Source organism: Octopus sinensis, linkage group LG5 (assembly GCF_006345805.1).
Source record: "Octopus sinensis linkage group LG5, ASM634580v1, whole genome shotgun sequence".
Classification (NCBI taxonomy): Eukaryota; Metazoa; Mollusca; class Cephalopoda; order Octopoda; family Octopodidae; genus Octopus; species Octopus sinensis.
In genome coordinates, this window is record NC_043001.1 from 26,966,166 (window position 1) to 26,983,838 (window position 17,673).

Sequence of the window (17,673 nt, forward strand, 5' to 3'; positions counted from 1 at the left end):
CTGGTCTGATAGTATAAAACAATTTTACATGAGTACATCAGCACTTCCTCTTTAATGCTACCAAATATCCATCATTTACTTAAGCTCTTTACTCCCTTTGGCTCATAGGTCAGTGGTAGCTTTTCTTCATTGTTCCCTGAGGGAAGGCTTTTCTCTTCCAGGATTTATTGGTTTTGAATTGCCATTAATGCTTCTGTAACTTTGCTTTTTTTTTTTTTGAGGTAGGGGTGTTGACCCTATGCAAGCCCATTTTTACCTCCTGGGAAGAGGTGGTCCATATTAGTGTAGTCTCTGTTTTTTTACCTGTCCAGCATAAGAGACCCTGCCAGGAGTTTGTGCTCCGCTAGCATAGCTTTGTGGGCCACTGAGAAACTCAAGCCATCACACAATAACAAAGGCAGGATCTTGTAGTGGAAATATCCATTAGATTGTGTTAAATGCCATGACAAAATCCCTTCAGTAAATTCTGCTGATTGGTTAACAATTAAACTGTACAGCTTCAGAGTTGCTAAACAAAATTTCAGAGCAATATCATTCGGAAATACGCAATATTTTATTTCATTACTTAAAAAAAAGCTATCAAAATAAGTGAAATCTCAGTTTTATTGAAATGATTCTGAATGGAATGGTCCTAAATAAACTGCTGCGTAAGTGAGAGAAGGAGTGAGTGTGTGTGTAGTTGCATACATGCTCCTTCTTCACACATTTTCTTTCAGTCGTTATTTCTAACTACAGTTTATTTTTATTTGTTAACACTCAAACATCCTAAGAATATTGGGCTATTATTGTACATATAGCACATAGCACAGATATGAATGTAATTTATGTTTGCCCATTGCAAAGTATGCATATGCACATTTGTTCATGGGAATATGTGTGTGTGTGTGTGTATGCATATGCGTGTCTCTGTATATGTATGTGTATATATATGTATATATATGCTTATATGTATGTGTGTATGCATATGTATATATGTGCATGTGCATGCACATGTGTATATATATATATAATATATATATATATATATATATTATATAGAGGGCATTATTACACATAAATGCCACACGCTAGGAGGGACTCTTATTTTATTTTGGTAGTTTTGACTTTAAGAGTCCCTCCTAGCGTGCGGCATTTATGTGTAATAATGCCCTCTATATAATATATATATATATATATATATATATATATACACATACATATATAAGTATATATGTATATTTGTGTGTGCATGCACACACACACACACACACACACGCACACACTTGTTTGTAAATAAATATAAATGTGAATATATGTAAACTCATGCACATATCTCCATGTTGCTTCTAAAATCTAACTGTTGCTGTTGTGTCTTTCCAATCGATCATGTTTCACTTTTTTCGAATCACTGGTAGCGATCAGTATCCGTTTGTTAAGAAACATGTCTTAATGTTAAAATTTCTTTTTTTTGAAAAATTTCAATGTTTTGATTTCAATCAATGTACAGTTGCATTTTGTGTTTTTTTAATTGTTTTTCTTTTATCTGAAGAAGAAAAGTTTTAAAGAAATTATATCATATACTGTATTCATATTTTATGTAACTGCAATTTGCTAATAATAAAATTCATGAAATAAGAGTTTAATTAGTATTTTAATTTATTTCTTTCTATTCTGAAAAATTTAAAGACAGATATTATTCATTGAAATGATTTCAAATTTTGGCACTAGGCCAGCAATTTTAAGGAGGAGGTAAGTCAATTACCTATTTCTTTACTACCCACAAGGGGCTAAACACAGAGAGGACAAACAAGGACAGACAAACGGATTAAGTTGATTATATCGACCTCAGTGCGTAACTGCTACTTATTTAATCGATCCCCAAAAGGATGAAAGGCAAAGTCGACCTCGGCGGAATTTGAACTCAGAACGTAGCAGCAGACGAAATACCTATTTCTTTATTACCCACAAGAGGCTAAACACAGAGGGGACAAACAAGGACAGACATAGGTATTAAGTCGATTACATCGACCCCAGTGCATAACTGGTACTTAATTTATCGACCCTGAAAGGATGAAAGGCAAAGTCGACCTCGGCGGAATTTGAACTCACAACGTAACGGCAGACGAAATACCGCTAAGCATTTCGCCCGGCGTGCTAACGTTTCTGCCAGCTCGCCGCCTTTGGCAGACGAAATACCACTAAGCATTTCGTCTGGAGTGGTTAAAGTTTCTGCCAGCTCGCTGCCTTCTTGCTTGCCTGTATGTATATATTTCTGTACACCTGTCTGTGTGTGTGTGTGTGTGTGTTTCTGATGCCCAAAAGTACTGTTACCAAAACAGCTTCAGTGTCCAGTCAGCTGTACCAAATTGCCAGCATCCAAACAGCTCTGCCTCATCATCTCACTCCATCTACCCTGTTAAGAGACTTAACTCTAAGTAGCTGTTTTTTTGTCTTAAATCAACCCTGATGAAGCAAACATAAAATCAAAGTCCATCCCATCTTTTTGCCTCTATAAGCCATTCTGTTTAATGCACCCTTTATATTCAAGATGGCAGAGAGTTAGTTAATCCTTTGGCATTTAAACCAGTCATATCCAGCCCAAATATTCTATTTGTTTTATGTTCAGAATGGCCAGATCAGGCCTCTCACACCTCTCCTACAATGTCATTCGAGAAATAAACAACCACATCATTGAAATCTTGAAGCTATGATATAATGAATGAAGGATACAAAAGAATGTGAATAAGCAAGCATTACATTTGATAGAATAAACTGAATGCTAAAGGGTTAAGGGAGATACAGATCCTTGATTATAGTTGGTTGAACAACCGCATAAAGATTCCTCAATGGTATGTGTGGCTACATACAGGCAAGCTGGCAGAAACGTTAGCACGCCGGGTGAAATGCTTTGCGGTATTTCGTCTGCCGCTACGTTCTGAGTTCAAATTCCGCCGAGGTCAACAGTGATTAGCATATTCATGTTTGGATCTGCCAGAATGAATTACGAATAAATATGTAACTTAATATCATTCTCTCAAAGTTATCTTGCTTCCATAACTGTTGTACAAGAGTTCAGTAGATTTGTCTTCATTGCTGCATGGTTTCTTTCTCTTAAATTTTTCTCCTAAGCTTTGGGAGAGGTCACAATTGGTATCATTAATAAATTGCTGAAGGAGGTGAGCAGGCAGAATTATTAGCATGCCAGGTAAGGGCGGCAAGCTGACAGAAACGTTAGCACGCTGGATGAAATGCTTAGCGGTATTTTGTCTGCCGCTATGTTCTGAGTTCAAATGCCGCCGAGGTCAAATTTGCCTTTCATCCTTTCGGGGTCGATTAAATAAGTACCAGTTATGCACTGGGGTCGATATAATCGACTTAATCCGTTTGGCTGTCCTTGTTCATCCTCTCTGTGTTTAGCCCCTTGTGGGTAGTAAAGAAATAGGTATTTCGTCTGTCTATGCTCTGAGTTCAAATTCCACCAAGGTTGACTTTGCCTTTCATCTTTTCAGGGTTGATTAAATAAGTACCACTGGGGTCGATATAATCGACTTAATCCATTTGTCTGTCCTTGTTTGTCCTCTCTGTATTTAGCCCCTTGTGGGTAGTAAAGAAATAGGTATGTGTGGCTACAAGTGTGTGTAGCAAATGGTGTAATTCATTGCTATAAGCAGGGATAGTACCATGGAAGTGATTTGTGGCTAAGTGTCTTATCAATGGTGTGATTTATCTCTTGTTTACATAACCATATATATGCAAACTGGTGATAAGCTTACAGTATACAAATGTAAATATTTGTGCAAATACTTTTATAACAAACACGGAAAAAAGTTTCAAAATATCTAAGTTTGTTAATTATCTGTTTCATAGCTCAGTGGTTAGAGCATTGAGCTTACGATCATGAGGTTGTGAGCTCGAATCCCGGACCGGGCTGCATGTTGTGTTCTTGAGCAAGACACTTTATTTCACGTTGCTCCAGTTCATTCAGCTGTAGAAATGAGTTGCGACGTCACAGGTGCCAAGCTGTATCGGCTTTTGCTTTTCCCTCGGATAACACTGGTGGCATGGAGAGGCGAGACTGGTATGCATGGGCGACTGCTGGTCTTCCATAAACAACCTTGCCCAGACTTGTGCCTGGAAGGGTAACTTTCTAGGTGCAATCCCATGGTCAGCCATGACCGAAGGGGGTTTCAGCTCAGTCTCACTCAAGAATCTTATAATAATTCAGATCTGTTCAGTTTGGCTAACTTCTAAAATATGAAATTTTGTCAAAAAGGTTCAAGGTAAACCGTCTTCAGTGGGAGAAATTCTACCAGTATACAATGTTCCAAACTGTTTAGTTAAAAAAAATATTAATTAAAAAATCTATGAGCCAAACAGAACAGATCTAATAATTCCACTCGTTCCTCTGTTACTTAACCCGACCGTAACACTTTCTTGTGATTAATTGGGGGGGGGGAGGAGTGAAATGTATAATTCAATTTTTTTGGGGTCTAAATTTTCTCCTCTGTTACTTAGCCCCTCTGTAATGCTTTCGCATGATTAGTTGAAGGGAAAGATGAAGAGCAAGAGAAAAAGAGGGACAAAGAAAAAGGAGAGAGAAAAATAGGGCAAGGTGAAGATTGAGAGAGAAAACAGGGAGAGTGCTGTGTATTAAGCCTATAAAATTGTGCATAAAGTATATAAAGTGCATTAAGTAATCATCATATACCAATATCCTTCACTTTTTAATAAATAATAGATGAGTGATTATTTTTTGACACAGATACAATACAGGCTATGCATTAATGTTTTTTGGATAAAGTTTCCAGAAATAGCCCCAAAAGTTTACCATTAATTTCATGAAATATTCACAGGCATAGGAGTGGATGTGTGGTAAGTAGCTTGCTTACGAACCACATGGTTCCGGGTTCAGTTCCACTGTGTGGCACCTTGGACAAGTGTCTTCTACTATAGCCTCGGGCCTTGTGAGTGGATTTGGTAGACGGAAACTGAAAGAAGCCCATCATATGTATGTATGTATATATATATATACACACGTATGTGTGTGTGTATACGTTTGTGTGCCTATGTTTGTCCCCCCAACATCGCTTGACAACCAAAGCCGGTATGTTTACGTCCCCATAACTTAGTGGTTCGGCAAAAGAGACCGATAGAATAAGTACTAGGCTTACAAAGAATAAGTCCTGGGGGTCGATTTGCTCGACTAAAGGCGGTGCTCCAGCATGGCCACAGTCACATGACTGAAACAAGTAAAAGGAAGGTCCCATTAGTGTATATGAATTTCTTTCTGGAAATGTTTCAAAAAAGAAACTAAAATGTCTTCTATATTACCAAGAAAAAAAGAAGTAAAAATTACTCCGAATCTTCAGAAATTCACAGGGAATTTGTCTGGTGACTGTTGGTACTGCCACCCACAGTTGCTTTTGGAATAAGAGTGGGAGAGAAAGAGAGTTTACTAAGAAATAGTTTTCTAGGAAATTTTTACTTGCATAAGTTACGGGGACGTAAACACACCAGCATCGGTTGTCAAGCAATGCTAGGGGGACAAACACAGACATATATATATACATATATTCGACAGGCTTCTTTCAGTTTCTGTCTACCAAATCCACTCACAAGGCATTGGTCGGCCCGGGGCTATAGCAGAAGACACTTGCCCAAGGTGCCACGCAGTGGGACTGAATCCGGAACCATGTGGTTGGTTAGCAAGCTACTTACCACACAGCCACTCCTGTGCCATTATTGAAATAAAATTTATATTTATTAAGCAAAAAGACATCAAAGAATTTAATAATATTTTTATAAGTCACATATATTTAACCAGAGGATTTTGAGGGAAATTATTGAACATTTTTATTAATCATTATTTTTCTCAACATTCTTTATAGTTTATTTAGTATTTTCTGGTTCTTCAGTATTATCTTGTTTCTCAGCATTATCTTCTTCTTCAGAATTATCTTGTTCTCTAGTATTATCTTCTTCTTCTTCGGTGTCTTCTTGTCCTTCAGAATCTCGTACTTCAGTTTCCACTTGTACATTAGTATTCCCTTGTACTTTTGTATTCTCTTGTACTTCAGTTTTGTCTTGTACTTTAGTATCTTCTTGTACTCCAGTATTCTCATTTATTTTAGTATTCTCCCGAGAACGTTTTAATTCATTTCCTTTCTCAACTGTTTTCCTATTGTCTTGTTCTTCTGGCATTGGACTTTTTTCTGATTCCTCTTCATTATTGGTAGTCTTGCTTCTGCAATTAGTTCTTTTGTCTTTTGAAACAGGTTTTTTCTTAGTGTGAGGTTTCTGTAAATTATTAAAGCAAACATATATTTGGTGCTGTACTTGTGTTCAGCAAACATTGAAATGAGATGAAACATATGCAAAAATAAGAAACATGAAAGGCAATAGGGAAATCCAACAATTTGTAGGCTGGGAATTTGGGAACTGGGAATCCTGGAAGAGTAGCCTTACAAACCTCAAGAAAATACAAAGCATGCAAAATACCATGATACGCATGCACACACACACACACACACACACACACACACACACACACACGCACACACACACACACACACACACACACACACACACGCCATTAAAAATCTTTAAAATGATAAATTACTTAAGGAAACTGTGTATATAATATAATGTAATGTGTGTGTGTGTGCATGTGTAAATGTGTGAGTGTGTGCATGTGTAAATGTGTGTGTGTGTGTGCGTGTGTGCATGCACATGTGTGTGTGCATGTGTAAATGTGTGTGTGTGTATGTGTGTGTGTGTGTGTGTGTGTGTGTGTGTGAGTGTGTGTGTATGTGTACATGCTTGTGTGCCCATGGTTTCAGCTGACAGGATCAGGTTGTAATATAAATAGCTAATGTTATCTCTAACTAAGACAGGCCTGATAACAAGTCTCACCTAGCAATTTATTGTAGCAAACTGAAACATGTTATGACTAGAACCTTAATTAATATTTAATATGAAAAATTGGCATTGATATTCTCTCTTTCCATGCAGACAAAACACTCGACTTTTCAACATCCTCATGAACAATAAATATTTACACAAACAAGCAAATTATGTTCACATTCACAATAATACAAACACACACTTTAATATATATAAATACATGCATGTATATATATATATATATACATACATACAACTTGATATATAGAACAGAGTTTGTGTGTGCGTATGCTCCTTATGGATTTGAAAACTGAGTTGCCAATTTTGACATATGAGGTATCAAAAGATTCAGTAATCTTTGGGCTACCAAAAAGAATATAGTTTTGCACAACAACTTTTTTTTCTACAAAAATAACTTCGAAAACGAGGTCAGGTTGCACAATTTTGAGGTCTTTAGCTATAGGAGGCAACTCTGCCTGAACAATCTTTATGTCTTACATAGAGTATAATGAGAAAAATGCTTAAAATACATTGAGTTTTACCAGGGAATGAAACTTCAAAGATATACCATCATGGTACCGTGGGCAAGCATTTTCTTCTATAGCCCTTGACCAATCACAGACTTGTGACTGAATTTGGTGGATTGAAACTGCAGCGTTGTTCATCAGAAAACTACCAAAAACCATGTTTATACAGCAGAGTTGTTTGCTTCATACTCCTCGTGTGCTGATTCTGGCTATAAGAAAGGAACAAATAACACAATGTGGCTGTTGGTCATAACATCCAGGCAACACCAGGGTGCATTGCTAGTATGTGTGTGTGTGTAGTTTATTAGTGAACAATTTGCAGATGCAAGTGCACCCAGTGAAGAATCTCCTTGTACTGGACACGAGGTGCTGAAAGGATCACCTGGAGAGAAAGCATACCATTTTGGGGCCTCTCTCTTGGTGGCTTTATTGTGCACTGGCTCCACTGCCTGATGTGAGGACTCACTTGCTAGATCAACTGGTTATCAATTTTGACCCAATTTTTTTTTCCTAGCCACATCCCATCATCTCTTTTTAGCCAAATCCAGTGACTCGATTTTTCAACTGTGGCTTGCTTACCTTTCATAATGGAATTTGTTTTATGATGGTTCACAACCAGCAGCAATTATCATTGCCTCAAACTACTTCGTGGTATTCCACTACAACCAGCTTTGGTTAGATGATATACCACCTTTCAAACAACATCCAGGCATTTGGTGATGTTCATGCCAGCCATTCTTCCAAGTCAGTGCAGTACACTATTATTATTTTCATGGGGAATTAGCTTGACTTGATTTACACACACACACACACACACACACACACACACACACACACACAATTAATTAATTAAAGAAGACCTTTCAGAAATGACGAGATTATTGTTTTATTAGTTTATTTATATACAAGTATAAAAGGTCTTGGAATTTTCCCAAGGAAATGAAATTACTGCTCAACAAAGACATAAAGATTTAAGCAGTATTTTATTTCCTCAGGAAAATCCAGACCTTTTACACCTGTATATAAATAAGTTAAGAAATGATACCTACATTACTTCTAACTAATTATTTCTGAATTATCTTAATATTTTAATTTACTCTTCTGTACACTCCAAAAATAAAAAGGAAAACTTTATTTCTCTTGGATGTATGTATATTTTTTTTTATTCATTCACTAATTTCCATCTTTGTACTACAGCTACAACACTAGGGTACTACACTTAAGGATTTTTAAATGATTTCAGTAAATTGTACGGAACTTATTTTCATTGATTGTACAATAATCAAAATGGCTAACTTCATCTGAACTACTTTAAGCAATATACCAGAAAGTACTTTTGTTTAGCTTATTGGTCTTTGTCCAGTTATTCTTTGTTGAAAAGAAAGAAGAGAATGTACGAGAAGATATCCTTCACAGTAAGTTGGATCCTGAAAGTGGTTTGCAATCAGGAGATATGGTTTCCCTTTTGGCTAGTAAGTACTTGTATGTGTGAGGACAATTTGTAAAACTTCAATTCTGGAGTTAAGGCAGGTATTAAGATCTTTGGGGTTTGGTAGAATTTGTATCCTCTTAGACAAAATCTGCACTGATTGGTTCCATTTATATATGCTTTTAACTTCACAAGCACTTTCCATTCATTGCTATATTTCAAAGGCCCTGTTTGACCTACCTGTATTATGGTTGTCATCTTGTCTAGATGATTTAAAGATGAAATGATTATAGAGCCCTCCCATATGTTGCATTCTTTTTTTTTCTGCTAAATATTTCCCTCAATTTCACATTTTAGCAGATATACTTTAGGTAAATTGATAAATGTGGATTAAAGTTTCTTGTCTTAAAACGCAACACTATATCTGCAATAGGTTTGAACCTACAAACTAAGAGTTGGCAATTTAATATTATAACTATTTGTCCATTACTCTTCCTACCACACATTCCCTACCATTTCTGTGTTATATTTATCTCTTTGTCACATTTGTATTTATTTTGTGAATCTAATTATTATGGCAATTTCATTGTTGCTTGAATCTACCACAAGATTTACATATTTTTGCAATTCTCTTGAGAAAAACAAAATTGTAACCATATTTTGATTCTGAAAAAGTATGGAAGACCATAAGACTCTTTTATGGTCTTCTGTATTTCTCTCCTTCCCTCCCAACCTCTCTCTCTTTCTTTCTATGTGTATATGTACATCCATATGAGTATCTAACTTGCACACATAGACATGCATACACATGTGGGTGTATACATGCAAACACACACACACACACATACACGCACACACACACACACACACACACACCACACACACCAGCTAATTCAACAGTTTTATTGCCATATGACCCTTGTATAAAACAGTACATAAATTAAGAAAACATGTACAGCTGAAATGGAGATATCAAAGAATACTGTGAACATTATTTTTGACTGAATTTTATTAAATTTTTCTTTTTACAAATATCAGTTTTCTCTTTTGATTATTTTTCATGGCATTTCTAAAAACATTTTCCAGTTATGGCTTGGTGAAATCAATGAAGCTATTGTTTTATTCTCTTTGTTCATTTTCGATTTTATGAGGAGGTTACCTTGTTTACAAGACATTGCTGTGTAGTTAGTAGCTGAATAGTTACAATTGTTAGCATTTATTTGTGTTCTCAAGAATATTTTTTCATTATGTACTCAATCCAAGGTTGAGTTCTAGGACATTGGTATAAACCCCAGGATTTCTTGGATGGCCACAACCATTTCCCCAAGAGGTTACTCCAGTAAGTGTATAGACTCCTGTGAAAAGAATTAAGAATTAAAAAAATATTAAAATGAGGGAATAGATTATATAAATATTGGTTTCAAATTTTGGGGGAGTGGGTACTAATTTCATTGACCCTGGAAAGATAAGTGGTAAAGTTACCCTTGGCAAAATCTCAACTCAGAATGTAAATCTGGACAAAATGCCACTAAGCATTTTGCCCCTAATGCTAACAATTCTGCTAGTTCACTGCCCTAGATTACCTAAATATTACTATCTCAAACAGATCGGTTAGAAATCAGTTTTGATATCCAAATTTCAGCTTCCACGTTGTCCTCCCCCAAATTGTATTTTGCCTCAGTGTCCATCTAGCTTTTACTCTTTAGTCACTAATTACTAATTTATGTTGGACAATATATTATTTATCTGGGAGGACTACTTTTATAGCCATCTTCCTGTCTTGGTTATTGGTGAGAATACAATATGGCTTTTGTGTTAGCTTGATTGGTAGGTTACCAGGGGGCTTGTTGGCTGCTTTCCTGAAGTTTGTATTGCAAATGGTTAGGTCATTTGCACTAAAGAACTCCTGGAGCTTTGATCTAATCATAATCAAAGCCATTTTGGTTTTGTCTAAAATCATCATCATCATCATCATCATTTAACGTCCCCTTTCCATGCTAGCATGGGTTGGACGGTTCAACTGGGGTCTGGGGAGCCGAAGGCTGTACCAGGCCAGTCAGATCTGGCAGTGTTTCTACAGCTGGATGCCCTTCCTAATGCCAACCACTCCGAGAGTGTAGTGGGTGATTTTATGTGCCACCGACACAGGTGGCAGACGGCCACGCTCGGATGGTGTTTTTATGTGCCACTGACTCAGGTGCCAGATGAGGCTGGCGAACGGCCACGATCGGATGGTGTTTGTTACGTGCCCACAGCACGGAGGCCAGTCGATGCGGTACTGGCTACGGCCACGTTCGGATGGTTTTCTTGTGTGCCACCGGCACTGGTACCACAAAGATACAAATTCCATTGATGTTCATCTATTTTGATTTGTTTTGATTTTTTGATTTTTTGATTTTTTGATTTTTAAAATTGCCAGCCATGATATCGATTTCTATATTTCTATAAGATTACTGTAATAGTCTTAAAAGTAGTATCTCTTCTTTTCAATTCAGAGAAACATTGATCCATGCTCAACTAGTACTTATTTTATTGACCCTGGCCACATTTAAACTTAGAATGTAAAGAGCCAGAAGGTATGCTGTTAAGCATTTTGTCTGACATGCTAATGGTTCTGCCAGTCTGCCGTCTTTCTCAGGCATATACTCTTTTACTCTTTTACTTGTTTCAGTCATTTGACTGCAGCCATGCTGGAGCACCGCCTTTAGTCGAGCAAATCGACCCCAGGACTTATTCTTTGTAAGCCTAGTACTTATTCTATCAGGCTCTTTTGCTGAACCGCTAAGTTACGGGGATGTAAACACACCAGCATCGGTTGTCAAGCGATGTTGTGGGGACAAACACAGACACGCAAACATGCATATATATACATATACATATATACAACAGAATTCTTTCAGTTTCCGTCAACCAAATCCACTCACAAGGCTTTGGTCGGCCCGAGGCTATAGTAGAAGACACTTGCCCAAGGTGCCACCCAGAACCATGTGGTTGGTAAGCAAGCTACTTACCACACAGCCACTCCTGCACCTATGCCATATAATAACATTATCATAAAAAATAAAAAAAACTTATTTGCAATAAAAGGAAAATTACTTAACGTTTTTAACCCCAGGAGGAGCCTCCTCAAGTTGGTTTTTGATGCAATCTGCACCTGATATATATTGCAAGCATGGGAGTGAATCCTGACCAACTTCTAGCAGACAACAGGACCGCAGTATGGTTTTGAGCTATTTGTGCTTATCCTCAGTGGTGGATACCCATCCACTAGAGGTAATAGTAATCTGATTCAGTTCGCAATATATAGAAAAATAAGTGACAACCAGTCACTAATCTTGCAGCAAGCAAAGTATCTAGTTAGAAAGTCTCTATGAGATGAAAGTAGTATTGATATTGAGAAATAATTTTTATCACCGCTTCAATATGGCTGTTCTGTAGGAACCGACGTTGCTACCATTTTTAACTGTATGGTCTGCGTTGCCTTACTGGCACATGAACAAAACATTCAAGTGAGGTTGTTGCCAGTGTCGCTGAAGTGACTCCTGTGCAGGTGGCACATAAAAAACACCATTTCGAGTGTGGCCATTGCCAGTACCGCCAGACTGGCCCTCGTGTCAGTGGCATGTAAAAGCATCCACTTCACTCTTGGAGTGGTTGGCGTTAGGAAGGGTATCCAGTTGTAGAAACTCTGCCAGATCAGATTGGAGCCTGGCGCAGCCATCTGGTTCGCCAGTCCTCGGTCAAATCGTCCAACCCATGCTAGCATGGAAAGTGGACGTTAAATGATGATGATGGTGGTCTCATCATCTTCTAGAAGGTGATAGGGGTTCACTCCTCTACTTACAATACATATCGAGTGCAGATTACCTCAATAACTAGCTGGAGGAGGCTCCTCCTGGGGTTAAAAATGGTAGTAATGTCAGTTCTTACAGAACAGCCATATTGAAGTGGTGATAAACATTACTTCTGAGAATCTTTATGGCTTTCATCTCTTATAGTGATTTTCTAACTCTCCTGGAGTTAAAAACGGTAATAATGTCGATTCCTATGGAACAGCCATATTGAAGTGGTGATAAATATTACTTCTCAGTACTTCTTTTGTCTCTTATAGAGATTTTCTAACCAGCTACTTTGCCTGTTGGAAATTACTTACTTTTTATAGAAGGGAGCAAATGGAAATTGTAGTCGTGATACCTGTACCGGTGACACGTAAAATGTACCATCCGAACGTGGCCGATGCCAGCGCTACCTTGACTGGCTTCCATGCCGGTGGCACATAAAAAGCACCAACCAATCGTGGCCATTGCCAGTCTCCCCTGGCACCTGTGCCAGTGGCACGTAAAAAGCACCCACTACACTCGCGGAGTGGTTGGCGTTAGGAAGGGCATCCAGCTGTAGAAACACCGCCAGATCAGACTGGAGCCCGGTACAGCTTCCTGGCTTCCCAGACCCCGGTTGAACCGTCAAACCCATGCTAGCATGGAAAACGGACGTTAAACGATATTGATGATGATGATGATGATGTTACTCTGATCCCTCATAACTTATGCAGGAAGGTTTGACCGAACGAGTAAATGTAAAGCACACATCTGTTACTCCCTGTATACTGTACTTATGCTTGTGTAAGTTTTTTTAGAATTAAGTTATACTACTCTCAGTCTGGTTGCATGATTATATTTAGTATATTTAGTCAATTAGAACAATTTACAAAACATTTTTTAAAAAATGGAGAAAGGAAAAAGAAATCAATAAAAAAAAGACAAAAACAAAAAAAAACGTAAAATGGATTGTGCACTCCCTCAGTTATGCATCATACCAAGGGCAACTGGTGTTTTCCCACCAAGGTTTTTGAAACCCCAAACACAGCATTACTGCAGGTGATTATGAGGTTGAGGTACTGGAACAGCCAGATACTTTCTGGCGTATTCCCTGATATGTCAGTGAGGTGAAATGCTAATCAAGTCAAAATACCTGTTTCTGTGGTTACACTGTATAAAAACAACAAAAATGACAGGAAAATAAAGTAGATAATCGTGTACCATATCCATTGTATCATTTTGTTTTCACACATATTTCTCACTATGTGCTTAAAGAAGATCCCTTTCCATGGAAATGGATAAACAGTGGAGTTTTAACTCCACAGCATGAATGCAAGAATTACTTTTTGGGGACTTGGTAGGTAGTTTGCTCGAAAAGAAGACATTGAGCAGTGTTACAAGTGACATAAAATAGCTTGAAACAAAACACCATACATGTTGGAAGATGCAAATTTATAACCAGTGATCAAAACTCACATTACTTTATCTACTCGGAATACAGAAGTGAACATGTATGCATAGGCATATGTATGGTTAACAAAAATTTTTAAATGACCAAGTGTAACTTACCATCTTTATTACAGACCAGAGGACCACCATCATCTCCTTGGCAGCTATTAAGACCACCTTCCACGTAGCCTGCACATATCATACGTGGAGTAATACTGTTCTTGTACATTGCTTTACATAGATGTGCTTCAATTAATGGAACAGTAGCTGCCTTGAGAATTGATGGATATGCTGTTGATAAGAAATATATACTTTGTAAAGACGCAACAAAATAATCATAATGTAAACATAAATATAAATGATTTAATATATGCACAAGGACAATATTTACAAAGTAATGAGTATAGCTGATTGATTCAGCCTCTGCATATGACAAATATTTTACTGATGCCAGAAGAGTGAAAAGCAAAGTTAATACTGAAAGGATTTGAGGTCAGGACATAGTAAACTAAGTACTGAAAATCATTTAGCCTAGCACTCTCTTCCTTCTGTAACATTTTATTTGCAACAATGAAATTTTCGATAAACAACAACTAAGTACATCATCATCATCATCGTCGTTTAACGTCTGCTTTCCATGCTAGCATGGGTTGGACGGTTCGACTGGGGTCTGGGAAGCCAGAAGGCTGCACCAGGCTCCAGTCTGATCTGGCAGTGTTTCTACAGCTGGATGCCCTTCCTAACGCCAACCACTCAGTGAGTGTAGTGGGTGCTTTTTATGTGCCACCGGCACGGAGGCCAGGGGAGGCGGCGCTGGCAACGACCACGTTTGGATGGTTCTTTTACGTGAGCTAAATGATTTAACGAAGCAGGGAGAAAGAAATATTTACACAACACACTACTATTTACACAATGCACTACTATTACATGAGACTCAATGCTCTCAATCAATGGCTCACAGTGAACTGCTTACTCAGTTGCTCACAGTTCTTTATTTTATAGCAATGTGTCAGTTCACTTGTAGTTACTTAAGGTGGTGGTTGAAATCCTTAAAGTAGATTGATGATGCCAGCACTAAACTGGCTAGTCAAGGTGCTGGAATATGCATTAAACAAACTGATGACATCAACAATAAACTGATCAATAAAGGTTTTTCAATACATGTCATTAAGAAGCCACTAATCTTTTTTTTCACCATGCATTCCAAATCCTTTGAGATAAGCATCTGCATCAATAGAGCAGAGCAAAGAAGAAACTGATATAGACAGCACCCACATCAGTGGTTACATCACTGTCAGCTGATTTTTGCTAGCCAGAGTCTCGACCATGGACTTCTGCAGTATGAATTATCACTGTCCTTATCTGCTTGACTAGACTATTAACTTAGAACTTTGCTTATTTGACTAACTTGACATCAAATGTTTGAATATTTTTTGCATTCTAATGTTTCTTTCATTCTCTTCCTCCCCATCCTTCTCTTTCTTTCTCTGTTTATGTGTGTGTGTGCAGCAAAAACCAAAGTCTTAGTAAGCAGGAAGGCAGACAAATCACAAACCCTTTCAGGTAGATGGTCCTACTCAATCTGTAGATAAGGCGTAAGTAGAAACACCATAAGGTGTACCAGGTGTAAGCTATATGCACATAAGAAGTGTAACAATATCAAAGGAAAGTTAACTGGGAAGATAGTTTTTGTGTGTGGGAGATGCACAGGGGCAATAAACACCAAAGATGTACAGAAAACAGATTCCATCACATGCCAGGGGGAAAAACTAGAAGCAGTTGATAACTTCCATTACCTAGGTCACCAAGTCAGTAGTGGACATGGGTGCTCTGAGAGTGTAGCTGCCAGAATAAGAATAGCGTGGGCAAAGTTCAGAGAGCTCCTACCTCTGCTGGTAACAAAGGACTTTTCGTTCAGAGTGAAAGGTAGACTGTATGATGCATGTGTGCAAACAGCCATGCTACACGGCAGTGAAACATGGGCTGTGACTGATGAGAACATGCACAGTTTTGAAAGAAATGAAGTTAGTATACTCCACTGGATATGTAATGTCAGTGTGCATACACAACAGAGTGTAAGCACCCTGAGAGAAAAGTTGAACATAAGAAGCATCATATGTGGTGTGCAAGAGAGACGAATGTGCTGGTATGGTCATGTGTTGTGTATGGATGAGGACAGCTGTGTGAAGTGACACACTCTAGCAGTTGAGGGAACCTGTGGAAGAGACAGACCCAGGAAGATATGGGATGAGGTGGTGAGGCATGACCTTTGAACGTTGAGCCTCACAGAGGCAATGACAAGTGACCGAGACCCTTGTGATTGAGAAGACCCAGCAAGTCAAATGAAATCATAGCTATGGCTGATGCCAGTGTTGCATAACTGGCCCATTTAAAGCACTCTTCAATCATTGGGCAATATACTATGCTTGAGAAGACCTGTTGAATCAAGTGAAATCAAAGCTGTGGCTGATGCCAGTGCCGCCTGATTTGTACCCATGCTAGTGGCATGTAAAAAGCACCATTCGAGTGTGGTCAATGTCAGTACTGCCTGTGTGGCACCCATACTAGTGGCATATAAAAAGCACCATTTGAGCATGGTTGATGCCAGTGCTGCCTGACTGGCCCCCATGCCGGTGACTCATAAAAAACACCCACTACACTCTCAGAGTGGTTGGTGTTAGGAAGGGCATCCAACTGTAGAAACCTTGCCAGATCAGATTGGAGCCTGGTGCAGCCTTCTGGCTTGCCAGTCCTCAGTCAAACTGGCTAACCCATGCCAGCATGAAAAGCAGACATTAAATCTTGATGATGATGGAAAGTCCTTATGTCAATTGTCTTCAATTAATAAATTGTAATGATTCTCTCTCTCTCTCTCTCTCTCTGTCCCTCTCTCTTCCTATTTGCATTTTTATATTTCTGTGTGTGCTAAAACAGGCTGAATGTCCAGTCAGTCTTGCCAAATTGGCAGCATTCAAACAGCTGCATGAAATCATCTGCTACTGGTCAAGAAGTTTGTCTGTGGCCCATGAAACCTACTGCTGTTTGGTTTTAGGCTATTAAATGCTAACCAAGAACCTGAAAAATAATAAGTCTGTAATGTTAAAATATATTATAATGATAATAACACTACCTTTTCCTGTGTTTCCCCATCCAGAAATATGACATCTTTCACTTTCAAAATATGTTGTGTTCTTGTCTGGTAAACAGGCTGGTTGTACATAATCATTGAAAACAATTCCATTACCCTTCTTATTTGGCTCTATTTTAATTAGAGCGATATCATAATCATATGAGTTATCTGAAATAGTAGGATGTGGTATTATATTAATATGGAAATCTGCTATTTCAAACGGAAATAATTTTACAATTTTACATTGACAAAAAGTTTACAAAATTTTCACATATTGGAATTGTACTTGTCTAGCAAGAGACTTGGTTTGAAACTGTGTTGAAGCTGAAGCAATTACATTGGGGGAGAGCGATTCTAGGCATTTAATAACACAAATTTTTACAAATAATCTATTACTAAAGCTCCAGTAATGAGTTACATTGACTATTTCTCCCTAGA

The 17,673-nt window shown here is 38.0% G+C and overlaps 2 protein-coding genes across 4 annotated transcripts in view; both read right to left on the bottom strand.

Moving 5' to 3' along the window:
* Nucleotides 1-5,755: 5,755 nt before the first annotated feature.
* Nucleotides 5,756-6,394, bottom strand: LOC118763600 (spore wall protein 2-like). The gene is made up of 2 exons (XM_036503276.1): nucleotides 5,908-6,394; nucleotides 5,756-5,871 (listed from the first exon to the last, which is right to left on the bottom strand). Exons 1-2 carry the CDS (start codon nucleotides 6,178-6,180, stop codon nucleotides 5,869-5,871), a joined length of 276 nt encoding a protein of 91 aa, XP_036359169.1. The 5' UTR covers nucleotides 6,181-6,394; the 3' UTR covers nucleotides 5,756-5,868.
* A 3,435-nt stretch (nucleotides 6,395-9,829) lies between these two features.
* LOC115211766 (atrial natriuretic peptide-converting enzyme-like) overlaps nucleotides 9,830-17,673 on the bottom strand; it is a 112,232-nt gene continuing 104,388 nt past the window's right edge. For all 3 annotated transcript variants that reach the window (XM_036503263.1, XM_036503264.1, XM_036503265.1), the window contains 3 exons: nucleotides 17,236-17,403; nucleotides 14,226-14,396; nucleotides 9,830-10,193 (listed from right to left, as the gene is read on the bottom strand). In XM_036503263.1, the coding sequence (XP_036359156.1) occupies nucleotides 10,084-10,193; nucleotides 14,226-14,396; nucleotides 17,236-17,403 (449 nt within the window). In that variant the 3' untranslated portion in view covers nucleotides 9,830-10,083. The remainder of the gene's footprint in view (nucleotides 10,194-14,225; nucleotides 14,397-17,235; nucleotides 17,404-17,673) is intronic.